The 24611-nt window shown below is 40.6% G+C and overlaps 1 protein-coding gene across 8 annotated transcripts in view; it reads right to left on the reverse strand.

Annotated features, from left to right (window-relative positions):
* MAP7 (microtubule associated protein 7) overlaps window positions 1–24611 on the reverse strand; it is a 104767-nt gene that overhangs the window by 51430 nt on the left and 28726 nt on the right. Inside the window, exon 1 of one of the 8 annotated variants that reach the window (XM_042888780.1) lies at window positions 21946–21973. The exons of 6 other annotated variants lie outside the window; for them this stretch is intronic. In XM_042888780.1, coding sequence (XP_042744714.1) covers window positions 21946–21961 — 16 coding nt within the window. In that variant the 5' untranslated portion in view covers window positions 21962–21973. Of the gene's footprint in view, window positions 1–1790; window positions 1819–21945; window positions 21974–24611 lie in introns of those variants that run through there. One more of the 8 variants, XM_042888789.1, reaches the window with a different exon arrangement.

Here is a 24611-nt window from a genome sequence, read left to right on the forward strand (position 1 = left end):
CACAATCAAAACTCATTCTTTTTTTTCCTTTCAGTGTTCTAAATGGGTGCTTCTAAATCTAACTGTCACGTAAACTTGTTTATTCAACAATATAAAAGCTGGACCCTCTTGCAGGGAAGTTGGAGACATCACCTATGAGCGGACGCACTGCATAGGACCTCCCAAACTACCAGGAAAGGCTCTCCAAATCCTCACTCCAAATCCTCCCCATGGACTGCAGATCTGAATGATGGTAAAGCATTAGGGCAGTTGGTGATGTATTTTTCTTAATCACTATCACTATCCTCATGCAGTGATGGTTAGGTGCATTGCCTTGTTCTGTTTTATTGTTGCCATATCATTTTACTTATTATCTCACTTCTTTAAACGTAAGTAAAGATAAGTGCACTTCTTAAACTTGGTGCCTGTGACCTTTGTGCTGATTCCACCCACTAGCAAAACAGCGTCCACCAAAGAGCAGTGCCCTAGAGAGCACCTGAAATGGGGAACTGACAGGGCTGCACCAATAGGAAAGAGCACATGCACAAGTTAGATCAAGGCATGCAGACATCCACATTTTACCTCCAGGTAAAATGTACAGTGAGCAATGAAGTGGAAATACAACCTTCAACTGCTTGCTCTATCTCATAGAATCATAGAATCATAGAATCACCAAGGTTGGAAAAGACCTAAAAGATCACCCAGTCCAACCGTTCACCTATTCCCAATAGCTCCTACTAAACCATGTCCCTCAACACAACATCCAGTCTTTCCTTGCATATCTCCATGCATACAAGGCAGTAGCACAGAAAAGCAGACAGGAAAAACAAATATCTAGGACAGAGAAACTAAAAGGAAAGAGAGAAAAAATAATCCAGCTTTTCTGTCCCTGCCACTTGACAGCTAATTCCCTAGTTAGACCAAACAGCTACTTCACTACACAAGGGAGATGGAGTGCTTGTTGGGAGATGGAGGAGGCACCTGTAGTGACAACTGGAACAAGCTAGCCTTAGTCAGAAACTGCCGACAATAGACAGAGAAAATCAAGTGTTAAACACAAAATTCACTCAGTTACTTACACAAACCCACCCCCCAAAATAAACTAAAATCACTTTTTTTGTTCCCAAGCTTATTTAATGTGGCATCTTATGTCAGATGTGCATAACAGAAAAAGCCATAGTTGGAACTAGTCAGAATTAAGCAAAGAACAGACAGACCCCCTTGTACTCAGTACTGATGAAGTAGAGCTACTCTTGGCTGTTTTATCAGACCTCTGAACAGCAGCTGGCAGGCACACCAATGAAAGCTGAAGTACTGCTGTGTTGGGTGGGGTATATTCCTAGGGCAGGTACAGGTGAGCACTGACAAAACCTGCTAGCTTCAATACTGCACCACAGTTAGCATTTAACTCCTCAGTACCTGTCTGAGCACCAGGCTGTTCTGTTTGAAAGCAACGGCACTGAGTTTTAAGACTAAAGAGCTGAACTCCGTACTAATCTGTTACTTCGGTTTTACAATTGGAAATTTGGGAACAAATGACAGCAATCTCTCTGTAGGTATAGGTCAGAAAGCTCTATGTTTGGTCAAACATTATAACTCCCTTACATTTCTGCTTCATTTAATCACTGTAAGCGCACAGTGCAGCTCTAATCTTGTTCAAGACTTTACATGCTTTTTCTTAAGATTATTTGCTTTAAGAGTAGAAAGATTACACTGGCAGCCAGTGCTAGATTTGCTTTTCTAAGCTCTTATGCATGCATGCATACATAACAGTTACCAGAGTCCTTCAAAACGCAATAGCAAGAAAATACCTTCAACTCGCATATATTACAAGTAGGATCCTGCTGAGGAGCATGGAGGTGGATCAAACACAGACACCAAAGCACAAAAATCTGAACACAAAACCAAACCATCTCCTTTTCTCATCACTGAAACTCATTTGGCTGTCTGAGGCGTTTACTCTGACGTTTGAACTGTGCAGAAACACAGGAACTAAACACGAGCATTTTTTTTTTCACATAAAACATTTCCTCCACTCCTCCCCTACAAGAGCAGATTAAAACTTCCCTTCCCTGCAGGAAGTAATAACTCATGACTTGCAGGTTGTTGCCAGCCTCCAAAGAGCACATAAGCAGCCTGCCTGCAGCCAGCTCCTACCCACAGAGAGTTTTTAAAACAGCTCCACCCTGGAGAAGCCATGCTGTAGAGCCCTTCCTGTATGAAGGACACACAAGGGGAAGCAAGGGAAATACCTGGGTAATGAGGACTATAGGAGCCAGCAATAAATTGCAAGAGGGACGACTTGTGATGTGAAGATGAATTTTGCAGCAGCTCAGACACACAAGTTGTGAGCCTGTTAGGGGCTCTGAGGCAGTGACAGCACACTGTTGTCATTCTTTCAGTTACTGCATTGGGTGAGAGCACTCACATGGGCAGAAACGAATCATCAGCATGGAAATCTATACCCTGTGCACTTGCTGTCAAGACCCCTCCCCTCCACAAAAAAACAGAAGCCCTCTTAAGAGCCCTGGTTTAGATGGTTCATAAACAGAAGCTACAGAGATTTCCCTAATGGACCTATCACTTCAGTGGTAACTCCACAACACTTCCAAGTCCAACATCTTCAGGCTCCTTCATGCAAATTCTACAGAAAACTATCATCTGGGTCTGCTTATGCCACTAGAGCTCCAATCAAAAAGCTGTGTTACAAACATTCTCATTAGTAACACCCTTGAAAAAATTATTAAAAAAAAAAAATCACAGGAAAATGTACAAAAATGTGCATCATCTCATAATTCCATTGCTGAGAAACTCAGCAGCTGTTTTGCAAATATAAACAAATTAAAAATATCCAGCTTTTGTTCCTCTCGCACTTATCAGAGAAGTCTACTATCAGAGTTGCCATACAACTGCATACATACACCGTTACTGACATTCTTCATCTCAGGTACCTGGACTGAGCTAAGCATAAATGAAAACTCATCAGCTTTGGTGTTCACTACTCACAAAACAGTACAGAAGTTGTTGTTTTCATTATACTGCAGAAGCAGGAAAACAAACAGGTGATTTTAAACTGTCACAGTCAATTCAGCACGAAGTTGTAAAACACTTGAAAACAGAAGCATAAATAGATTTCTTTGGAAACACTCCACAGACAAAATAGGATCTTGCAAGTAACTACAAGAAAAATGATGATTTTTTTTTCTTTATTTGTGTGTGTGTGTGTGTGTGTTAAGATTAAAATTATGTAACTGCTCTACAGGGAGATGCATATTCATGAAAAATTACTTTTGGCTGACCATGCTGGCTTTTTAAAGTACCACATTCTAAAATATTAAATAATATAGAATAGAGCAGACTGAGTGACTTGGCAGGAAGAACCCTTATGCTGCTTAGGCTCTCTTAATGACAAAGGAAAGCTAAACTTAACAGCATTTACTGTTATTTACTGTTATTTACTGAAAGCAGACATGCATATTATTTCCTCTGGATAATTACATCACATCATTATACTGCAATGTAAAAGAATGATATTGACGTTAAAGAACCACTGGAAAAAAAAAAGGTGCCTGCTATCTATTGCAAAAGCCTGTGGTACCAAAGCAGTGGCTGCGCGGTTGACAGCAGGCCGGTAGGTCTGGCCAGACACAGATGAGAGGAAACTTTTAAGTTACACATCACCCAAATAAATAAAACCTTAGGGTCTACAGAGCAACCTCATTTCCAGACTACCAACACATCACAAGCTATCTAGACTGTCTTAGGCAGCGTACAAAGTAAACCAAGCTTGGGGCATATCAGGCTTACAACAATCCATTTGCAATCCTATTGCTCAAGGACAAAACACTTTCACTCCAGGTGAAGGAGTAGCAATTCCTGCTTCTCATCAAGATCTGAGACTTACTGCTACAGCATGCTACAGCATGGGCAGGAGGGTCAGGACCCGTTTGCTTGGTGCTGTAATGGCCATGCAATGAAGGTCACTTCAGAGGATGAAATGGAATACCTGTACATTTTACAGGATGGAAGTCACTTATCTGGACTTTGAACAGCCAGCTTGCTCCAGACAATGAGGTAATTCTTGTGAGAGCATCCAAGTCACGAGGCAGCTTACACCTACCATTGGCAGCTGGAGAACTGGGATGAGACCTGCCTGCATTCAATATTGCACTGAAGGCAAGGTCAAATCACTTGAGCTGAGAACAGCAACTTGAGTATTCATTATTTGATACCAGCTTCTACAGAGGTCATGGTGACCGATGCAGGTAGCAGGCTTGAGTTCTGCCAAAAAACAGGCTGCAACTTCATAAAAGGGAAGGTGGATGGAACTAAGGGAAAAATGAATGCTCTGCTACAGTTTGGTATATTAAGCAATTTGATCCTAAGATCTAGCCACTTTTAAAAACAAAGCAAGTTCTTTGATCTCAGCTTTGCAATAAGAGAAGATAAGGTCCCGAAAAGCAAAAACAACAAAAAAAAGAAAATTAAAAAAAAATCTTATGATGTAATATATACTTTTAATTAAAATGAACTTGCCACAAAATGAGCTATATCTAAGATTAATTTAGAAGACTCCTGCAAGCTCACAGACTATGTGCTTTATTCTTGCCAGCCCACTGACATACACAAGCCACCCCACTCCTTCTGAACTCCATGCATATCTGTGCTGCCCTCCATGCTTCCAGCTCTTCCCAAATTTGTTCAGGCTTAGCACCGCACACACCGAGGTGAGCAGCTACCATCCTAGTGACTTCACCATGAAGGGAAGGAGCAGGCCTCTGCCAGTGGCATTTCTGCCATGGCAACACCACACTGATCATTCAAAAGCCAGGCACAACTGTTTTTGTGTCTCATGGTAATTAATCCCTTTCTACACTAACTGCTGCCATATGGGAGCATCCCCAAACAGGGTCACTATATCCGGGTGAGGACACTCTGCTGTCTGCTGTAAAAGAAAGGAAGTTCAAAATCAGGTCTATTCTTTTTCAAAGCTTTTTTTTAGTGAAGTTATCTCACGCTGTCACCTTACTCAAGGATGTAGATGAGACCTATAGCACAGCTCTACCACTGCACTACTTCTGACTCTAAAATGCTTTTAAAAGACATTTACCAGCTCTCTGGCCTTCTCAGTACCCTAAAAGCTCTGACCAGCAACACAGCAGCTCTCTGGATTCCTGCTTATAACCCTGCTGCACGAAAGCCAATTCCCTTTGCTTTCCACCCCTAACAAAAGCCACCTACAATAAAGCTTAAGAGATCTCCATTATCCAAGATTTCCCTTCCTCTGCTTTAAATTACTTTGAAGTCAAAATCACTGTATCCGCCAAACTAAGTGGGCTCCTGGCCTTCATCCCATAATTGCTTTAAACGGATCTGCAGTCTCATCCTGTTGCCTCTGTCAAGAAAATTGTACTGCAAGTGAAGCCTCATTTGTGGGAGAATAAATGGGGGCTCATTACAAGAGAAAGAAACAGGACTTCTTCCTAGACTATAGATTTTTTTGTATTTTCATCTTACCAGCAGCAGTGACAAAAATACATCTGCAAAAACAGCCAAGTGACTTTGAGACCAAAAGTGTTTTACTCCCACTTGAGCTGCTCTGCACAGGCACCAATAACTGCCTTTCTTGAGACCTTCTTAAATCTTTTACTTACGAATCCCTAAAAAAACCCAAGGTGTTCAAAATGCAAGAAAGGAGGGGTAATGGAGAAGAAGTAGTATTATTTAATGCTAATACCTGAGACATTTAGTGCTCCATGAAAAGGAGAGTAAAATTGAAGGTGCAGAAATTTCTGCAAGATGCAGCTTCTTACATTACCAGAGCACCATGACCTTGTTTATTAAGGAAGAAGTGCACTGTCATGCTGGTTTCATCTACTGACACAGCATGCTGAATGGAGATACTGGCAGTGAAAGAGCTGTGCCTACACCAGGCCAACACAAGAGCTCATCTTGGCCAAAAAGTGAAGCTAAGTATTACACTGAGACCCCCACCTTGCTTTTGGTACCTAACTGCCTTCACACAGCACCACATCAGGCCACTTAGATCTATACCTGGGACATCTATTGGGACTTCTCTCCTAGAAGTAAGTTCCAGACCACCTACAGCAAGCATTGTAGGTAGCTGTTCCACTGCTGCAGAGCTTGCTGGGCAAGATCCAACAGGTCATGCATTTTTTAGGGATGTTCAGAGTCATCCTTTCAGGAAAAAAAAAAAAAAAAAAGAAGAAAAGAAAAACAGGACGTGAATTATGACTTCCAGTCTCTACAGCAAACTCTCAACAAAAGACAGTAGGAAGAGATGCACAGAAGCTGGGCTGTGTTTTCACAACCTATTTTGTGAGGACAGTGATTTCTGAAAGAGTTAGAACTGCCAAGACCAAGCAGATTTTGCTCAGAGACAGACTGCTCTACCAGCAATACAAATGTTTGTTATAAGAAATTCTTTATTTAAAATAAAGACATTAACCATTCCAAGTCCACATAGGTTTCATTTTAATTCCTTAAGCTTTGTGTCTTTAGCTTTCTGGGCATTGGCCTGTTATTCATTCTGGTAATTACACTTCCTGACTGCCATAATTTGCAGCTCTTAGCCTTAGGAGGTATACAATTCACTTATTTTTCCCTCCAGTATTCAGGGAAATCTTTTGTCTCTGATTGGCCGACTTTTATTTTAAACCCGTTACATGATTTAAACCCAGCCTGAGAGGATTCAGCAGTACCCAGGTTTTTAGTAATCCTTAAAAACTAAATCTTCCAGAACAGTAACAGACGTAAAAATGGATTGGTATAAAAAATAAATCAAACCCAACACTTTTTAGCCTGCTTTCCTAAAAAGGAGCAACAACTACAATCTTTGTCTCATCACATTGCTTCCAGATAGATATCGATAAGTGATGTATCTACCCACCAAATGCCTTGTTCTTGGAAATAGAAATTGCACAGATCTTTGTATTTGAACTAATGTTCCTAATAAACAAACCACAAACTGTTTACAACCCCAGAAAGTTTGTAGACAGTGACCTAGAAAAGATTTTGCATGAAATTTCCATTAAGTTGTTTCGTCACAACGTTACATATGCAGCTTAGCTGAGGCAGATCAAAGCTTTACTTCATTCACACTTGCTTAGCCTTACTGATGAGAACACTATTAACTTCCAAGAACACAACACAGAATAATTTTTAAATATGTGACTGCGTACATGCATAGGGTATACGAAATCAAGTTACGCAAGTAAATTACTGTTTGAGGTTTCCTGACATTTCAGTGCTTGGTCTTGGAATCTTCATTATTAACAAGCAGACTGCATTATGCACTGACATAGATTAGTCACCTAAAACTAAAGAACAACAACAACAACAAAACCTCCTACTCAGTCAGAATAAAAGTTAACTTTATAACCTCCCATCAGTAGAACATCAAATCAATTTGGGAAATCTAGAGACTGTATTCTCTTACACAAACATTGATTTGGCAGACCAAATAACCCTGCCACCAGGTGGGGAAAAACATGTTTTGCCAAAGTTTCCATTCCTTTTCACCAGCTGCACTCTTCCTCTCCTTTCTCTATTGAACTGCATCCTTTGCATCCTTTCCTGAACTTACATCTCTGTCCACACCTCTTCAGGCACTGCCTCAACCGCCTTCTCCTGTTTCTGAGCCTGCCAGCCTGCACCCCTCTTCTCCCACCTGTCTACTTTTTGCTCTTTCCAGCCAGCTTTATTCCACCCAAACACCTCCTCCATGCCTCTCTCCAGCAGCATCAGATCACCTTCTCCTGCAGGTCCAGCAGCAGGTGCCTGGGTAGCAGCAGAGGAGAGCAAAGCAGGGTCGGCGTGCCTGATGCAGGGGCAGCCTGCAGAGGCTGGAAGCAGCCAGGGAGCAGTCCTGCTCAGCCCTGGGAGTGCTGGGGAGGAGCGTTCTCACTCGGTGCATGGGGATAGCAAGTCACGCGAACACTGATGAATGCAATGCATCTGTAAGGAGGGGTGCTGCTTCAGTTAAGCAAAAATAAAAGGACAAAAAATTTAGCACTGCTGTGTTTAACACATCCCTGTCAGGCACGAGCTGTGACTTTGCGTTGGCAGCTTGGACAGTTTTTCACAGGCACAGGAGGAAGCACTGATCTAAAACCGAATTTCTGAAGTCTGGTGGCCTGAAATCATCCTATTGGGCTTCTATGAAGACTTAAAAAGTTTTTTTTCCCCAAGTGTCATTCTTCAACTATTGGTTCCGTTACAAGAAAAAAGAAGAGAAACAGAAGCCAAACCATTTAAAACTTGCAAAGTTATAAAGAGACTGAAGCAAGCCTCTTTTACTGGAAAATGTTACACAATTTTAATTATTTGCCATCTGCTTTAGAAAACTCAAATCCAGCAATTAAAATTCTTGGTTATTTTATTGTGCAAATGATATTGGTTTTACAACACCACCAATAACATGCTTCTTAGAATTATGTCTCTTTAATCCACAGAGGCTTCCTTTTTATTTTGGACAGAGAGAGGAGAGTTTAGACCTCTAAGCCTCCCACCTCCCTGCAGCAACCTCATAATGACAGAGTAGTATCAATTAAACAAAACAAAGTTGTGCTATCACCAAGAGCAGAATAAAGACGTTTCACGAAGTGTATTTGAATTTGCCTCCAGAAATAACAAGGACATGTTAACAACAGTTGATACAGTAATTGGGTCCCTCTCTTTTGGCAGTAAATATTTTACAAGGATTGCTAGACTAAAAAACAGCATCCTATGTGTATCTTCAGAACTTTTTTATAGAGCATGTTCTTGGCACTGATCCTTTTCTTTGATCAACAAAAATAGAGAAAAATGGGATTGTCAAGTCAAAGTGTTTGCTGTGACTTATCTATACCACTAGAACACACCATACTTCCTAACAAGGTCCAATCTGTTACACTGTAACATGCATTAAATGCTCTGTCTCATCACAGTAAAAGGTGTACCATAAAATGATGCATACATTACAGAAAAGGTACTATAAAAAAAAAAAAAAAAAAAAAAAAAAGATGAACAGATGAACAATATTATGCTGCAGTGGCAATATTCAACCCCACACAGTGATGCATCAACCCCCACATCCAGTCACATTCCCAAGCACCCAGCAGCCCCTTGCAGCCAGGGACAAGAGGCCCACGGGCTCCAGCCAAGGCAATCGGCTCTCCTTTCTGTGAGTAATGGGGGAGGTGGATGGAGAAGCACTGCTTTACCTTCAGGTCATCATCACCCAGCTCTTCCCTGTGCACAAGTTGAAAGGCTGCTTGCCAGAGCCATTACGTTTCCCTGTGCACACAATCACTGAATTGAGCTGGTTCTGTACCAGTAGTGCAGAGTTTCTCACCAACTGCCTTCAAGATCCCCAGGCAGACAACTGTGGGGCTTAAGGAGATGCTATCAAGTTTTTGCTTACATGGGAGACAGACACCAAGGTTTGATTACACAACAGTTGGGGCCATGCAGATAAGTCACCACTGGCATTGGGCCAGGAACAAACTTTTCCCCAGGCTCCCTGCTTTGCAATGGTGGAAATTTTGGAGGATGCAAATGGCCTTCCCTAGAAGGGTACCCCTTCTGAGCCTGCCCTGCCAGTTGCCATTCCACAGGGAGAAAGAGGCATATCAGGCACAATTCAGTCCTTCCTAAAGAATTTACAAAGAATTATGACATGGACTCAAAGTGACAAACTCATTGAAGCTAAACACCAGCAAATTCCACCAGAATCCCAGATAAAGCCTTTGTAATTAATGGTGTCTCAATAACAGCAAGCAGCTCCCAAGGAAGGGATTAGTGTTTTTCATCATTCTGCCAATCTTCCACAACTACAGCAATTGTGTTGAATTTTACTTGGTGGCACAGCGTAAGTTCTTCAAAACCATGTCCTCACAATACCACTGATAGTCCCTGTCTTCCTACAGACCCAAATGACCACTAAGTTCTAGTTGCTCATTTCCCAGCACCTGTCATTTTATCACACTCCTGTTTATATATACATACTTGTAGCACCATCCAACAAGACTTGGACATTTGTGTTGTAATAACAATTTCTTCCAGAGCAGTTACGATTTGTTGCCACGTTGTCTTTGGATATCCCCTCTCAATAAATTCATGTCTCATCCCTTTCAACTGTGAGAATGGGCAGTCAGCAGCTTGCCTCTCATGAGTTTCAGACTATGGAAAGAGAAAAGCTCTTTGGAGTGTTACTGAAATAAGATGGTGCACGATATGTTGTGCGGATGAAGACAAATAAGATGAGTTTTAAAGTTAGCCATTAGCACATTCACATAGGGTGCTGCTGTAAGAGATCACTTTGCTCATCCCAGGTAACTCCAGAACAATTGTTTCTTATCACAGATACACAACATAGGACACAATTACAAGTTGCACTTGGTTTCTGTCCAAGACTATTTAAAACATTATTTCCAAAAGCTGAAGTGCCAGCTAACTTACATTCATTAGTGCTCACCCACTGCTGTGCCAGATTGGCAATTAAAAAAAAAAAACAACTCCAACGTCAGCACTTTTTACTTCCAAAATACATTTATCTTGCTTTTAATAGAACATCAGTGCCAGAAGCTCATGCAACCAGAGAGAAGCACTCTACAAAACCAAATTTTGCAAGACAGCGGTTTAAATGTACCTTTAATGTTTACATCATACCCATTTCTGGCTGTCAGCTGTCAAAGAGAGCACTGCTCCATGTCAGTTCATTGATTGCCTGCACCAAGAATTTTTCTGGGATGTACTGAAGTCATCTCTTGGTTTTTAGGTCTGAAGACACTCATCCATTAGCAGCTTGTGATTGTGAGGCCTTCTCCAGCTGTCTAGTGACAGCAGTAGCAAATCCTACTTCCCACTTGTCTTTGCAAACCCAGGGAGGCCATTGCTCAGCAGCTGTGTTTGCAAGCTGTAATTCCTCCTGCTTGCTCCCCATGCAGCAGGCATTTGAGATACACCCCAATTCACGCCATTTTTACAGAGAAAGCATTTTGAGCTCATCATTACGTATTCTTTAATCAGCCCTACACAATCTCATGCAAGACCTGCCTGGATGCCTACCTGTGCGACCTGGTGTAGGGAACCTGCTTTGGCAGGGGGGTTGGACTCAATGATCTCTGGAGGTCCCTTCCAACCCCTACAATTCTGTGATTCTGTGAATGCTGGGCCCTTGCCACCACTCTCACAACTGCTCCGTGTCTGTGCTGCACACTCAGCCTGACCCTGCTCTGTCAGCGGTCAGCTTTGCATTGCACCAGTCCAGATCCAAGGACACCAAAAACAGCTCTCAAGCAGAACTAGGAACAGAAAAGCTATAGCTGCTGCAGGAAGTGAGCGTGCCAACTTCAAGTAGCACCCTGCATGCATCCAGGCACACCGCACACACCCTGCCCACAAACTGCTGAGCCCATGGACAACACCGTGCTGTAATGTGAACACATACCTCGCAATAACAGGGGGCTGGCGCCAGATATTCCCCGGCAAATCACAGGGTTGGCTCTGTTAAAGAAAGGGCTATACTTCCCTTCTCTTTTTACACAATAAGTTTAGGTCTGAAGCATCACTCAGGCCCTGTAGCCCAGTGACAGGCCTGGCAGCACGCACCCCACACAGGGCATTCGCTCTGCCTCCTGCGCTGGGCTTCACCAGCCTTGATCACAACAGACCAGTAGGAAATCTGTTCTCATTCCCTTAAAATTCCTTTGTTTTGGAATACATTAAGAAGGAACTGGGAAATAGTATATCAAGCAAGCAGGAAAAAAAAAAAAGTGTGAAATAATAAAATAATAAATATGCAGAGCCCATTGATTCTTGGTCTTACATCACTGCAAAGCTATAATAAAATGCTAACATTAAACACGAGCTTGTGATGTTCAGCAAGGTCACAGGAAACAAATGCTTGAGGAACTGTTTGTAGCTATCAAAACAGGACAAAGTGCTGGCCCTCCTTGCTAAACTACAACCCTTTTCTGGGCTCTCATATAATACAGACTATTTTGGACTGAAATTATGCTGCCTGCAAAGAATATAAAGTGTTCTGGCCACCCTGGCTCTCTAGCAGACTGGGTTTTTTTATATTATTTATCAAGAGAAACACAATCCTTTGGCAACTCCTGAACATTCTGACGGCTTTAAACTGTCAGATCTTCAAGGACAGAGATCTTTGCTTGGCACTTCCACAGTGCCTTGAACAATGGCACCTGATTTCAGATCATAGGGCTGCATCAGTGCCCATGTGCAGTCACAGAGATGGGGCTCAGCTACCCCTTTATTTTTAGAAATTCCTACAGGGACTAAGAAAAAAAATCTCAAGCCTACGCCTCTTCAAACTACAAGTAATTAATTGTAATTAATGTCACAGTGAACTGATACTCATACCTGTATAATTAGCAGTAGATAGTCCTAGCTGTCATCTCCTCCTAACCATCTGTAAACCAGGAGCAGTCTAAGTTTAGCTGTAACAGCGCAGCCTCCTACTACCACATCAAGAGAAGAAAGTAACTAATAAATAATATTCATTAATTTGAGTTTGTAGAGGAAAAACAGACAAGTTTGCATCCTATACAAAAGCTCTGTGTGTGCTTGATTTTATTTTGATGAATCTAAGCCTCAAAGCAGTGAGATTCGATCCTGAGTTGAGAAATAATTTTCAGACATTTCCTGAGTATAAGTCTCCCACATTATTTTCAATAGATAATGTTCCCAGAAATTAACAAAGAGATTTTAATTTTGGTAGAATTACAGCTTGATTTGTGCAATTTCTTTCATTTACAGGATATAGAATCATAGAATTCTATGATTCTATGATTCTATGAATTACAGCTTGATTTGTGCAATTTCTTTCATTTACAGGATATGTATAATTTCATTTTTCTCCACCTTTATATTAGAATAAAGTCACATATTTGGCAAAATAGTATCATACCACCTTGAAAGTATTAAAGTTCATGACATAAAGAACATGACAAACTGCTTGTCGGACCCATGACTAGAAGTAATTCAGTTAGTAATGCTGAAGTAGACATGCAAAAAATTGTATTTGTATGAGAAGATAACTTTGGTAATACAGTAAACATTCAAAACATTCTAGCAGTTACATGATGTTCCCCTTGAAAGAATTATCATTATATCTGAAGAATGTTAGTTTTTCTGACACTCTCAGCAAATCAGTGGTGGAACAATAATCCTCCATGGATGTTCCAAGAAAATCTTTTAAAGATATTATTATTTGGTCAAGAGCTAATAAACACAATGACTGGCTTTGGAAACTGTTCATCTTCCTCAACATCTAATCTGTGATTAGATATTGCAATGAGTAAGGGAACATAAGAAACCTAAGAGAAGGGCACTGTACTGCAAATAGTCCATTCATCACAGTGTTATAGCAAGTTGGGCTATAAGATGCATTCAATAAAAAGTTAAATAACTTATCTATTTTCATATATTCAATAAGTTCTCTTAATAGCAGCAGCAATCAAATCTCCTACCCAGCAAGCAGCCCCTCCAACACATACACTTAAATCCGTGTCCCTACTTGAAGCCAGGAGATCATTATGCATGGCTCAAAGAACTATCTACCAGACCTGGAGCTGAACTGCACAGGGAGTCTGTAACTGCTACAGAACAAACTCTTACCTTACACTAGACCAGTGAAACAAGGAAGTAAAGTCACAAGGGCAGACAGACAGGTAAGACTATAGCCTCCTCTGGGCTCATTAGCCACAAACCAGAACAAACTACAGCAGTTAAATATAAACAAATTGCCTATTGAATTTGAGTAGCATCATCCAGTAAGTCTTGAATATATGACAAACATTCAAGGTCAAGTTAGGCACAGTCACCATTTTTTTCCCAGAAAAAGCACATTATATAAAAGCTTATATAAGTCTTATGAGAGTTTAGTTGTCTAAACACACGAAGGACAAGCCAAATAATTAACTACAGTATAACATATTCCTTTTTCACATTTATTTGTAAACTACTTTCAAAAGTATCTGTATTTCAAAGTATCCGTATTTTTTTTATTTTGCACTGTTGGTGAGCTCACTGCATTCCACTGATTACGAGCTACAAGTGGTTGCTATCATAAAAACATTCTGGATACAATAAGACGAAGGATCTAAGATGGTCTGCTCCTACCTACAGATGCCCGTAATCCAACCACAAAGACATGACAGCCCCTTTCCCAGCAAAGGCTAAGGCTAGCAAGCAGCCAACAAGCCAGCTGCATTTCTGCACTGCCACCAACACTGAACAGCCCACCAAAACTTACTGCAACACAGCAGACATCCCAGGCTATTGTGCTCCATCCTACCCTTTTGAGCAGATGGTTGAAAATATTTGCATTTATGCTTCTCTCCCCACTTCTGTGTGAACCATGCAAGTGACCTGAAGTAATAAGTGTGGGCTGACTAAACACTGTGTGTGTTCTCTTCTGCAGAGCAAAAAGGTCAGCTGGGGCAAAAGCAAGGGGTGACAAGAAGCACAATACTGAAACACTCTTGATTTTAGGCAGCCACCTTGTTCAATGAACCACACACAAGCCAAGATCTTTCAATACGTGCACTCAGGCTTAAATGGACTGGTTGAGAAACAGTTGCTGAACAGAACTGACTGAAAAGATGGAGAAAGCCTTATGAGGGCCTCCCCTCCCCAAGGCTAAGTGCTTAACAGTGTATTAAAAATGTAGACGTCTTAGTGCAGATTTCTAAGGATTTCTCTGCTTTTACATAACATTTGGCAGCTCTTTCATCTGTGGCTGAGAGCCTGTTTGTTTTGGGTGATTTTTCTGGTCTTCATAAAACCATCTGCAACAGCAGACTGAACCTTTAGCTCAGTTTGCAGAGAAAAGACACCAAATTCATCTTCCATTAATTTCCAAATGCTGGCACAGAGCAGGGGTTAAGGCCAGAGATGTAACAAACTGTAGCAACCACCTCATTTAAAAAATACAGACTTCTATGCTTTCTACAATATGATTTTGCTACAGGACAACTGAAGCTCTCATTATTGCTGAGGGCTTTCTTTTTTAGTACTGAAACATTGGCAAGAGTAGTACCAATAGTTTTAATGAGAGATTTGCAGGAAGTTCTTCACATTCTGCCGTTGTCAACTAGCTGACATGTTCCCCATAGGAACAGAGTAAGGCAGCAATGTGTTAAATAAAAAAGAATTAGTTTGCAACCAATGGACAAATATTTTGTTCTCCTATCTCCAAATGGTCCCCCTTGTTCCCAAATGGTAGAGAAAATTTATTGTGAAGAGATTTCAGCTTCAGCAGTCTCTAAAGACTCCCAAAAGCTAGAATCCATTCCTAGATTTGCCACCAGTAATATCCTGTTCTGTCTTTCCATAAAACTAGAGAGCGAGTAGGAGAGCTCCGAATCTAGCAATGCAGTTATACAAATGAGATTTTCCAAGGTGGATAATTATCAAATTCTTAAATCACTTATTTTAGAGACTGTAACAAGGCACGCAGAGCTGTGCAGATTAAACAATGTAATTAATAATTAAGAGAGCTGGAGAAGGAAATCACATAGCCCCTCTTCATTAGCATACGAATTTCAATCACCACGTAGTGAGGGAGAGCATTTCTATGTAAAAAGCAAGCTAAAGCAGAGCTCAGAAAGGGAAAAGTGAGGGTTAGATCTCCCACTGCTGTTTCCTTTCCTTACCTCTTCCACATTCTTCTACATGCCCTGGAGACAGGAACAACAAAAAAGAGGGCAGGAGTTGATACCCTCTACACCACGGAGCCTCTCAAGGCTCCTGTGGCCACTGTGTCAGCAAGCTGCAAGGCTGGAGCAGTGAGGAAATATCATGATAAACATAACCACCTCTTCTCTGCCTTGTGCTATTTTGCAGGTTCTTCCATTATTACAAATGCATGTATGTTATGGCTTGACAAAATACATGACATGTTTATTTTCAGGACAGATGAACAGCTTCACAAGTCATAGGCACACCACCCACTCCTCGCTGACAAACTGAACAAGGTCATATTCGTGTGTGCAAGTTCACAAGCCCCGGGGTCCCCGAGGCACACCTTCATTAAGCAAAGGGCTCAATGACTCTGGCTGCAAAGCTCCATGGGACAAGGTCTCTCTTGGCAACTGCATGAAAGCTGCAGAAAGTGATGACCTGGAGCATCACCCTTGTTAATAGGTCATGTTCAGGTATATCATTTTGAAGCCTGCTGCAGTATTATTCATACCATTCTTCACGGATGCACTCAGACTATTGAGTCTGTAGATTCAACAGCTGTATTTGTATTTGGTGTGGCTGAAGGAAAGATGTATGATTAATTAGATAAAGGTAATAATTGACTACTCCAAATCTGTCCTCTGAATGCACTCTGTGCTTGCTCTGCAGCCTGATGTATCCGCCAGCTGAAACTGCATTACAAAATGGAGAAAGGGGAAGGTCATCAAACTGCAGTGCTCTCTCTTGGTAAAATGAGCAAAGTGTGGAGTGAAAAACATTGTGTCACATCACCAGTTTTTTTGAGATTAAATCTAGCATGTGCCAACGTGCCTAACAGCAACCTGTCACTGAAGTCCAGAGAGATTCAGCTTCCCAAATCAGTGCATCCTCAAGATCAGCTCACACCCCATATGTGCCCTCACGTGAATTGCCCAGAGTTATCCTAAGTTTTAACCAGAAAGCAGAAACATTCCCAGCATACCTAGACATACCATCACATAGGTCTCATCAAGACAACAAAGTTTACTGTGTCATCAACAAGCTAGTTACATATATGCTTGCTGTCTTTCCCAAGTGCTATTTGCAGGTATTAGAACAATAAACTTCAGAAAACTAAAGCAGGCTTTGCTGTAAGAGCTTTAGATATTGGGAGCTATTAGTTTCTTCTGCTTTCCACAAAAAAACTGACATCTCTTGCAGAACTCCCATATTTCAGCATATGTTATGTCCTTCACTTGCTAGGGAGGATATTCACTGTGTGATGCTAACAAGGGAAGTATAAGAAAGTTTGGAACGCATGCATTGTGTTAAAATTTTATGTGTCCCCCCCCCCAAAAAAAAAAAAAAAAGATTTACCATCCTGCATTTAGGTTCTTTCTTCACCTGCCACCAAATTACTTGAAATTTCTCTACCTGTCATCACCCACATAACTTGAAGCCCCTTGAGTGCTGCATTTTGCATGAAAACAGGGCGAGAAGATAGGAGCAAGCAGTGAGCATCTCAGCGGGTGGCAGTGATCAGGAGGGTGTGGGAGCCAGCGAGGCTGCCTGGGCTGAGCCCTGCTGGGACTGCTGGACAGAACAGGTTCCTCTGAAATGTTTATATTTCATAAATAGATGGTAGAAGAGTCAGAACAGGTGGTTATATTTGTGAAATTCAAATGCATTGCATGTTAGGATGGGGAAAGGCAGCTACGTTTGCATTTAGAAGGGTCAGATTACTCTCTGGTTAACTGTCGGAATCCACCTGGGATAAATTTGAGCTACCGAACAACTGAACCATAAAGAGCAAAGTGTGTGTCAACACTTCAGTGTCCCATTCGTTTGCCTCCTTTCACCACTAAGGAAATGCAGGAAACAAGTGCACTGAACTACTATGCCTTTTCGTTATTAATCACCAACCATATTAAATTATTTCCAGTTATCTGGACAAGAACACCAACGCTTTGTCACCATCTCTAGAAACACTATGGTGGCCCTCTGGATAGCTGAAGGACAGCTGGACTTTTTGTCTTAAGCATGCTTTAGTTCTGTGTGAAACCACTGCCAACACCTCCCTCCTCATCTCAGCCCTGTCCCAAAAAAATCAGCCTGAGTTGTCCTTACACTTACTTAAACCAAAAACTTCAGGTCGAATCCTGCATTCACTTAGGCAGCTCAAGCGATTACAGGATTTGAAGTTAAAGAAAGACTTCCGCTTCTTGTTTTTTCTCCCTCGCATCATAGAAGTTTAGAGGCAGCTAGTTAACACTGATTTCCATATTCCAGTGTAGCCCAGATATTGATTGCACAAATTACGAGAAATAAAAATAACAGACTAAATCCAGAGGGACTCCACAGTTCCCACTGGTAAACACTGCAGGCTTTTTTTAAGCTCAGGAAAGCAAACTGTTGCACAAGCCACTGTGCTTTGTGCTTTTGCAACCTCTTTTTTTTTTAAGTACGAGTCTGAAACAGGTTTTCACCTCCAAAGTCAGTGATGCGTCCCTGTGTCACGACATTGGTTTCAACATCAGGTAAAAGCCCAAATCCCAGCATGGGATTTTAACTCACTGTAGCCATCTGTTTCAAGAGGATTATATGGGTTTTTTTAAAGTGCTAGACATGTCAAAAATAGCAGACAGTGGTTTTAAATGCTTTTCCAGCTACCTTGTGTTAAAAATACCACCTAAGCTTGCAAGTCAAAGCTACATGACCCTATAAATCTGCTGTTCCTATCAATGCCCTATGATATCTTAAAAACCTCAAAACATAATATTCTAAAACTAGATCATACATATAAGTAGCAGTCATTTATAAACAACTTCTTTGTTTTCCTTGACTAAAGCAAGCATATATAGTCAGTAATTAAGTCTCAGCTATCCTCAGGCTTTCCTTTAAGAATATGATCGTAATTTCCAAAATAGTACAATCTAAAAGACTGGAGTTCCATTACTGTTTTACCCACAACTCCCTCGGGAAACTTAATGTTGAAGTTTTCTGGAGAACATTTGTTACCAAACCTAGAAATCTCTTTTTGCTGCATGCAGTTGCTGCACACTTCCAAAGAACAAGCCACATCATCATTCACCTGAATGAGATGAGCATCTTTTTCCTAAGATGCTCTGCTGCTGGGCAACATGAGTATCTCTAATCTTCTGTTGTTTAGTGAAGAAAAAGAAACCAAGAAACTACAACACCAACAAAATGACACACAGAAGGACTAATTTTGGTTCCTTTTCTACAAGTATTGAAACATCTGCTTTTTCTGTATAGAAATTTGTAAAATTCTGTATAGAACTTGCTCTGCATACTTGAGAAAAAAGATTCTTCTATCTTTATAGACAGAAAAAACGACAGTTCTGTAACTACTTGATCTACAGGCTTTTACTTTATTTAATTTACTTTGCTTTTTGGCCAAGAAATCTGTACACCTTTTTGTAGGAAAGACAGACAGAAGCAGCTTTATTGTTCACATTTGATCCAGTAACTTGTTCTGCTGTTTGGGATGCAGGATGGGCTTCTTATCATAACAATTCACACTGCCCTAACCTCACCCAAGAATGGTACAAATAAAGCTATCTTTCACTACAAAGTTCCTCATTTTGGAAAGGAGTAATAAAGAGCCAAACCTATTATTTAATGAGCAGCACCTTCAGCTGCCCCTCTTTATACAGATGTGCTTTGCAACTTCGCAAGGGGATGAAAGGAGGGAAGGAGGAGAAACTCACAGAAATGTGCCCATGACTGTATCTCCTAAGCAAAAGCTACTCCATGGTTTTGTGTCTTTTTTTCTCCCCACCTTCTTGCACCATTTTGCACAACCTTGTCCTCTGTTTTTATTTCCTTCTAACAAATTTTTGTCACTGTATATGCATTTTGAAAACAGTAGCAGTTCTGTTTTTATAGCATGGCTTACAAGTAGTCCCTACCTCCCCAGAATTTCCTGTTTAATTTGGTAATTTGATGATTATGTTCCAGTTTATTCTGAAAAATAACCAACTAATGGAATTATATCTACGTGAGTTCTAGCAGCCTAGAGGCTTGCCTTATTTTTTATCAATTCTTTCATCAAAGCCTTATAACCAAATGCTATCTCTGCATTCTTTAACAATTCTTTTTTATAACTTCAGACTTACATTTTGTACTTTGCACCATTATCTTGTTGCTGCAGAATTCCACTGCTTTTTCAGCAGTATTAGTAGCTCAGACGACTCATTTTCCAAAGACATCAGTGATACAACATATTAAACACCAGCTTTTCACATCTGAACATCCCACTTTTGTCAGGAATTGAGGTACAATGGATGGTCTCAGCTTATTTCCACAGTTCGTTCACCTCCCAGCTCTTCCACAGCTCAGCATTCCTCTGTGTTTCTGCCTAAATCCACAACTCCCATGAGGAAAAGTCTGCAAATTACGCTCAGGAATAAAAAGAGGAGAGATTCTTGCAATCACTGGAGCCAAGTGTGTGTGTACAATAATGAGTTATCAATGCCAGCACTTCTTTATTTCCAGGAATGCTAAGTTTCACTTAATCAAATGCATCAATAATAAATATATATACAAAAGACATAATTCAATATCATAACTTGATTTGAAGATTATTAAAGAGCTTTCCACTCAGTCCACTTTCCAGATAAGCCTGATATGAAGCCACAATTTAAACTAAAGACAGTGGCAGACATCAGGTCGAATGACAATATTATCACCATTCATGCAACATGTGCTGGGGCTGCACTATCTGGAATTGGACCGTCTAATGTGCAAGCACCCAGCAATCTGACCCCTCCATTTCCAGGATATAGGCTGGCTTCCACCCCTGCACATAACTTCCAGAGCCCTATGTGCCAGACACCAAGGACCAAAAAAAAAAAAACCAACAAAAAAACAACCACAAAAACCAAACCATCAACCCAACACATAAAAACAAACCAAACACACACAAAAAAATCACTGCTGCTGCTGTCACCTGGGATACAGAAGGAAGGGAAAAGCTACATCTCTGTGCAAGGACTGCGAGCTGTCAACTCCACAAAGGGAAATATGGATTAGCATCAGGCACTGCACAGAGAACACATGACAGCGCCAAGCCAGCATTAAACATCAGGCTACTTTTAGGTATGTTAAGTAGCACTTTCCGTAGCAAAAATAAAAAGGAAAAAAAAAAAAAAGAATCAAATGCATTTTCTTTTATTACTTCTATGATTCAAAGGTAGCTGACAGGAAACAAAAAGGACAGCTAGATGGCGTAACCCACAGCCATGCCTGTAAACTTACAGAGTAAATGCACCAGGCAACCACTGAAGAGAAAAACAGGAAAACCAAACGAGAAAGCAAAAAAGCATCCACATCCAAAACAGCAATTTTATTATTATTTAATTTTTTTTTGTTGTTTAGCTTAGTCACCAAAAAATAAACTAAGTAGAAATAATAGGAAAAACAAAACACAATACTCTTGCTTTCATGCTCTGCATGTACGAACTTGAATAACTAAAAAGATTAAGAGTTACAAAAACCTCTGCTAATTCCCCTTGGCGAATACATCCTCACACAGAGCTTTCTCACAGCAAAACATCCTTCTCCAGTTGTCTTGCCTAGGGCAGCAGAAGAAAAGGAAACATTCTCACACCGAAGTTGCTACAACACAACATCCCAGACCCAAAAGTAGCAGCTGTTTTCGCAACCAGTTCTTAGCTTATATAAAAGATTTCATTACAGATAGACAGGTCCCTTCCTGTTCCGCATAATGCCATCCTCAGCATCTCATTTTAGCCTTGTAAATTCAAAGTTAAAATTAATTAAACTGACTGAATGATGTTGTTAGCAAGTATATAGCTACAATGCATACAAATAGTATGGCTACTTAGAGCGAAACAGTCAGTAAAGAATTATGCAGAAAATCGGAAGATGGTAACCCATTCAAATTTCTCGTGCTTTTGAAACAGAATAGTGACATATCAACAAAACAGAGTCCTTTTTGTGCGACAAAACATGCCAAAATAACTTGGCTGCTCAGTTATCAATAGCTGCATAAAGCCTTCCACTTGGAAACGCATCCTAGAAAATCAAAGTCAAAAGATCAGCGTACTCTGGTTACCCTTCCCCAAACCCTCACATCATGTTAAGCTCTTTGCAGTTAATCAGGAAACAAAAGCAAATGGGGAAAAAGACTACATACATCCCCTGGCTAGACGTAAAAATGCTTTCCAGTTTCTAGTCAGGAAGCCATTTAAAAAAAATTATTTCTGGAAATACAAAGCGTGAGCCGCTTACCCATTTCATCCATCATATTCAGTATTGTACATTCATTTGCACTGCAGACATCTACTGCGAGTCCATAGCATGATCCATATCACCTCACAAGCACAACTTCACTCGGTCTCCCATCCTACATTAAAGAAATTCAGGCAATTTCTTCAAGAAAATTTTCTTCAGGAATTTATGCAAGACAGGAGGAAGAAGGAGGAGACAATGAAGAAAAGGTGCAGCTTCAGGAAGTGTAAAAACAGATACCATTAAAATAGACTTCAGAGGTCAAATCTGACCCACTCTCTCTGTTTCTGGCCCAACATCTAACCAAAATGGAGTTCTGTCACATCCACAGCATCATGAGATTATATACAGGAGCAGGGAGGGGGAGAAGTCTGCCGAGCCCTTCCCTGCACTCTGCGTCAATAGATTTGGGCTTAGCCTATGCTAAGCTGCTCAAGGCACCGGTTATTGGTGCTGGCAGCTGTCTACCACACTGCCCCACTTCCTACTGCAAGGCACCCAGTTTGCAGGGAGGCCTTGGGCAGCCAGTTCCAGCCTGCCTCCAAGGGAAGTAGGGCAGCAGATCTTCCATGTTCGCCCTGCACGGTCCCTCAGTCATTTAAAATAGCCCTTGCAATTTCAGTCTTTGGAGCAAAGACAGTTTCACAGCAGCACTAAAAAATAAAAGATGTATTTCAAGATAGAGAAAATAGAGACGGAGTCTTGTTTGAGTGAAGGATTTTTGCACATGTACATAAGATTTTAGTATTGCAACATTATGTAATTTAGTACTAGTGTAAGCATAATTAATTTTTGACATGCTTCTACTGTCTTGATAACCAATGAGCCTTTTCAACAAGCAGTTGCTTTGCTCAATATTATAACAAATCAGTTACTAGCAACTCGTAAATAATGGATATATTTCTTCATTCTGGGGGAAAAAATATTTTAAAAGCTAACAGTTTTGAATATGACTTCAGCAAAACCCCAGAAGTTACGGCTCTGTCCTGCCACTTCAGCCAACCTTGAGGCTACAGCTGGCGAATAAGCCTGGAGAACAGGGTTTTGTGCCTAGTCCTTGCCAGAGCATTCCAACCAACTGCAGCCAATGATGGCCTCTGGAGCACAAATCCCACCTCATCTCTAACAGCTTGGATCCAGACCTTTACCTCGAAGTGTTTCTGTTCTTAGCTCTCTTTAGCGTCTCATTTATTCACACTACTGCTGCTCTGATGCAAGCATTCTCCTTCTGCCCCACAGCTGATACAACTGGGCCCAAGTTCCGGCTGGGGTACCCAGCTACTTCATGAAAGAAATGAGAAATAAGGATGTACAGCCCTTCCTGTGAAATTCTGAGCCTGAAGCATCTTGGGTTTATGGAATATTAGAGAGGCAGACTGATAAACACTCTGCTTTGAGTTTGCAACTCAAATTACAGAGTGTAAACATCAATTATTTTTGATTATTAATGTGGAAGACTAATTGTAATTAATTCAAACAACCTGCCCCAGTGATGAGCAGGTTAACTTGCTCTGCAAATAGTCCCCTTGAGGTACTGTATTAAAGGATGGAAAACAAACAAAAATATTTAAAAGAAAATACCACAAGCTCATTTGGAACATGTCCAAATAAAAAGAAAGAAAAAAAAAAAATATATATATATATATATATCAATTGTTAGTGACTGTAAAACAGAATTAAAAGGAGAGAGCAGGTTAAACCAAGCTTTTGCTACAGTACTTCTAAAAATAAAAAGCTGTGTTTGTGTATTCTGATACATTCACATTGCAGTTAAGATCACAAGGCCTGAGGATGTAAAAGCTATTCTCTTACAGACACATAGGGTAAATTAACTTGCTAATTCACCCTCTAATGCACAGTCCACTGAGCACACAATTACATAAAAAAAGAAAACAAAATTTCATGCAGTCAGGCAGATTAATTTGTTTTGTAACAGAACATAGAGTGCTTTTTTCTTTCTTTTTTTGTTGATACTGATATGTATTTATATATATTTTATTTAAACCATACCTCATCACTCATCCTTAAATCAGTCACATGCACAGCACGTATGTACTGAGCATATGCCATCCTTCCCTAGCACTGCCAGACAAAAGCTACACTGCCAAAAATAGCCACACAGTGTGCTAGAACTGCTGCAGACTGCCCTAGATACAACCAGGCCATGAAGATCGAGCAGCCCTGCTGCAAGGAAGGGTTAGGCACTAATCTTCATAATGAGCCAGGGCTGAAAAGAGGGAGCAAGATGAATTTCCATCTTTGAAGTTAATTTTTAATAAACATGACTTAGCTGAGGTTAAAAAGGTTAGTCATCTGAAAGCCATTTCCATGCAGAGCTGAAATGCACGTGTAATGCACAAAACATAACGGGAAAAAGGTTAGAACAGAGTTTCTGCAAAAAAGCCAGCTAAAGACAATGGTGGTTGTTTTTTTAAAATATTATACAGATTCAGCTTTACAAGAGTATGGTCCCAAGCTTTGATTGATGTTTTCCTCATTTAGTGTCTTAATTATTATTTTTAAATGTGCTTCCTTACTATTTTTCTCTTTCTGCAGATATGTGGAAAAGCTAACAGCTTTTGTTTTTTCTAAATCAGGTAAGAAGCTGGAAGAGCTAATCAAGTCATGGCTTGTGTAGGAAGTGTTCAGAGGGCTCAGAATGCAAG

This window comes from Lagopus leucura, unplaced genomic scaffold, assembly GCF_019238085.1.
Source record: "Lagopus leucura isolate 7727_CA_CO unplaced genomic scaffold, USGS_WTPT01 Super-Scaffold_73, whole genome shotgun sequence".
NCBI lineage: Eukaryota > Metazoa > Chordata > Aves > Galliformes > Phasianidae > Lagopus > Lagopus leucura.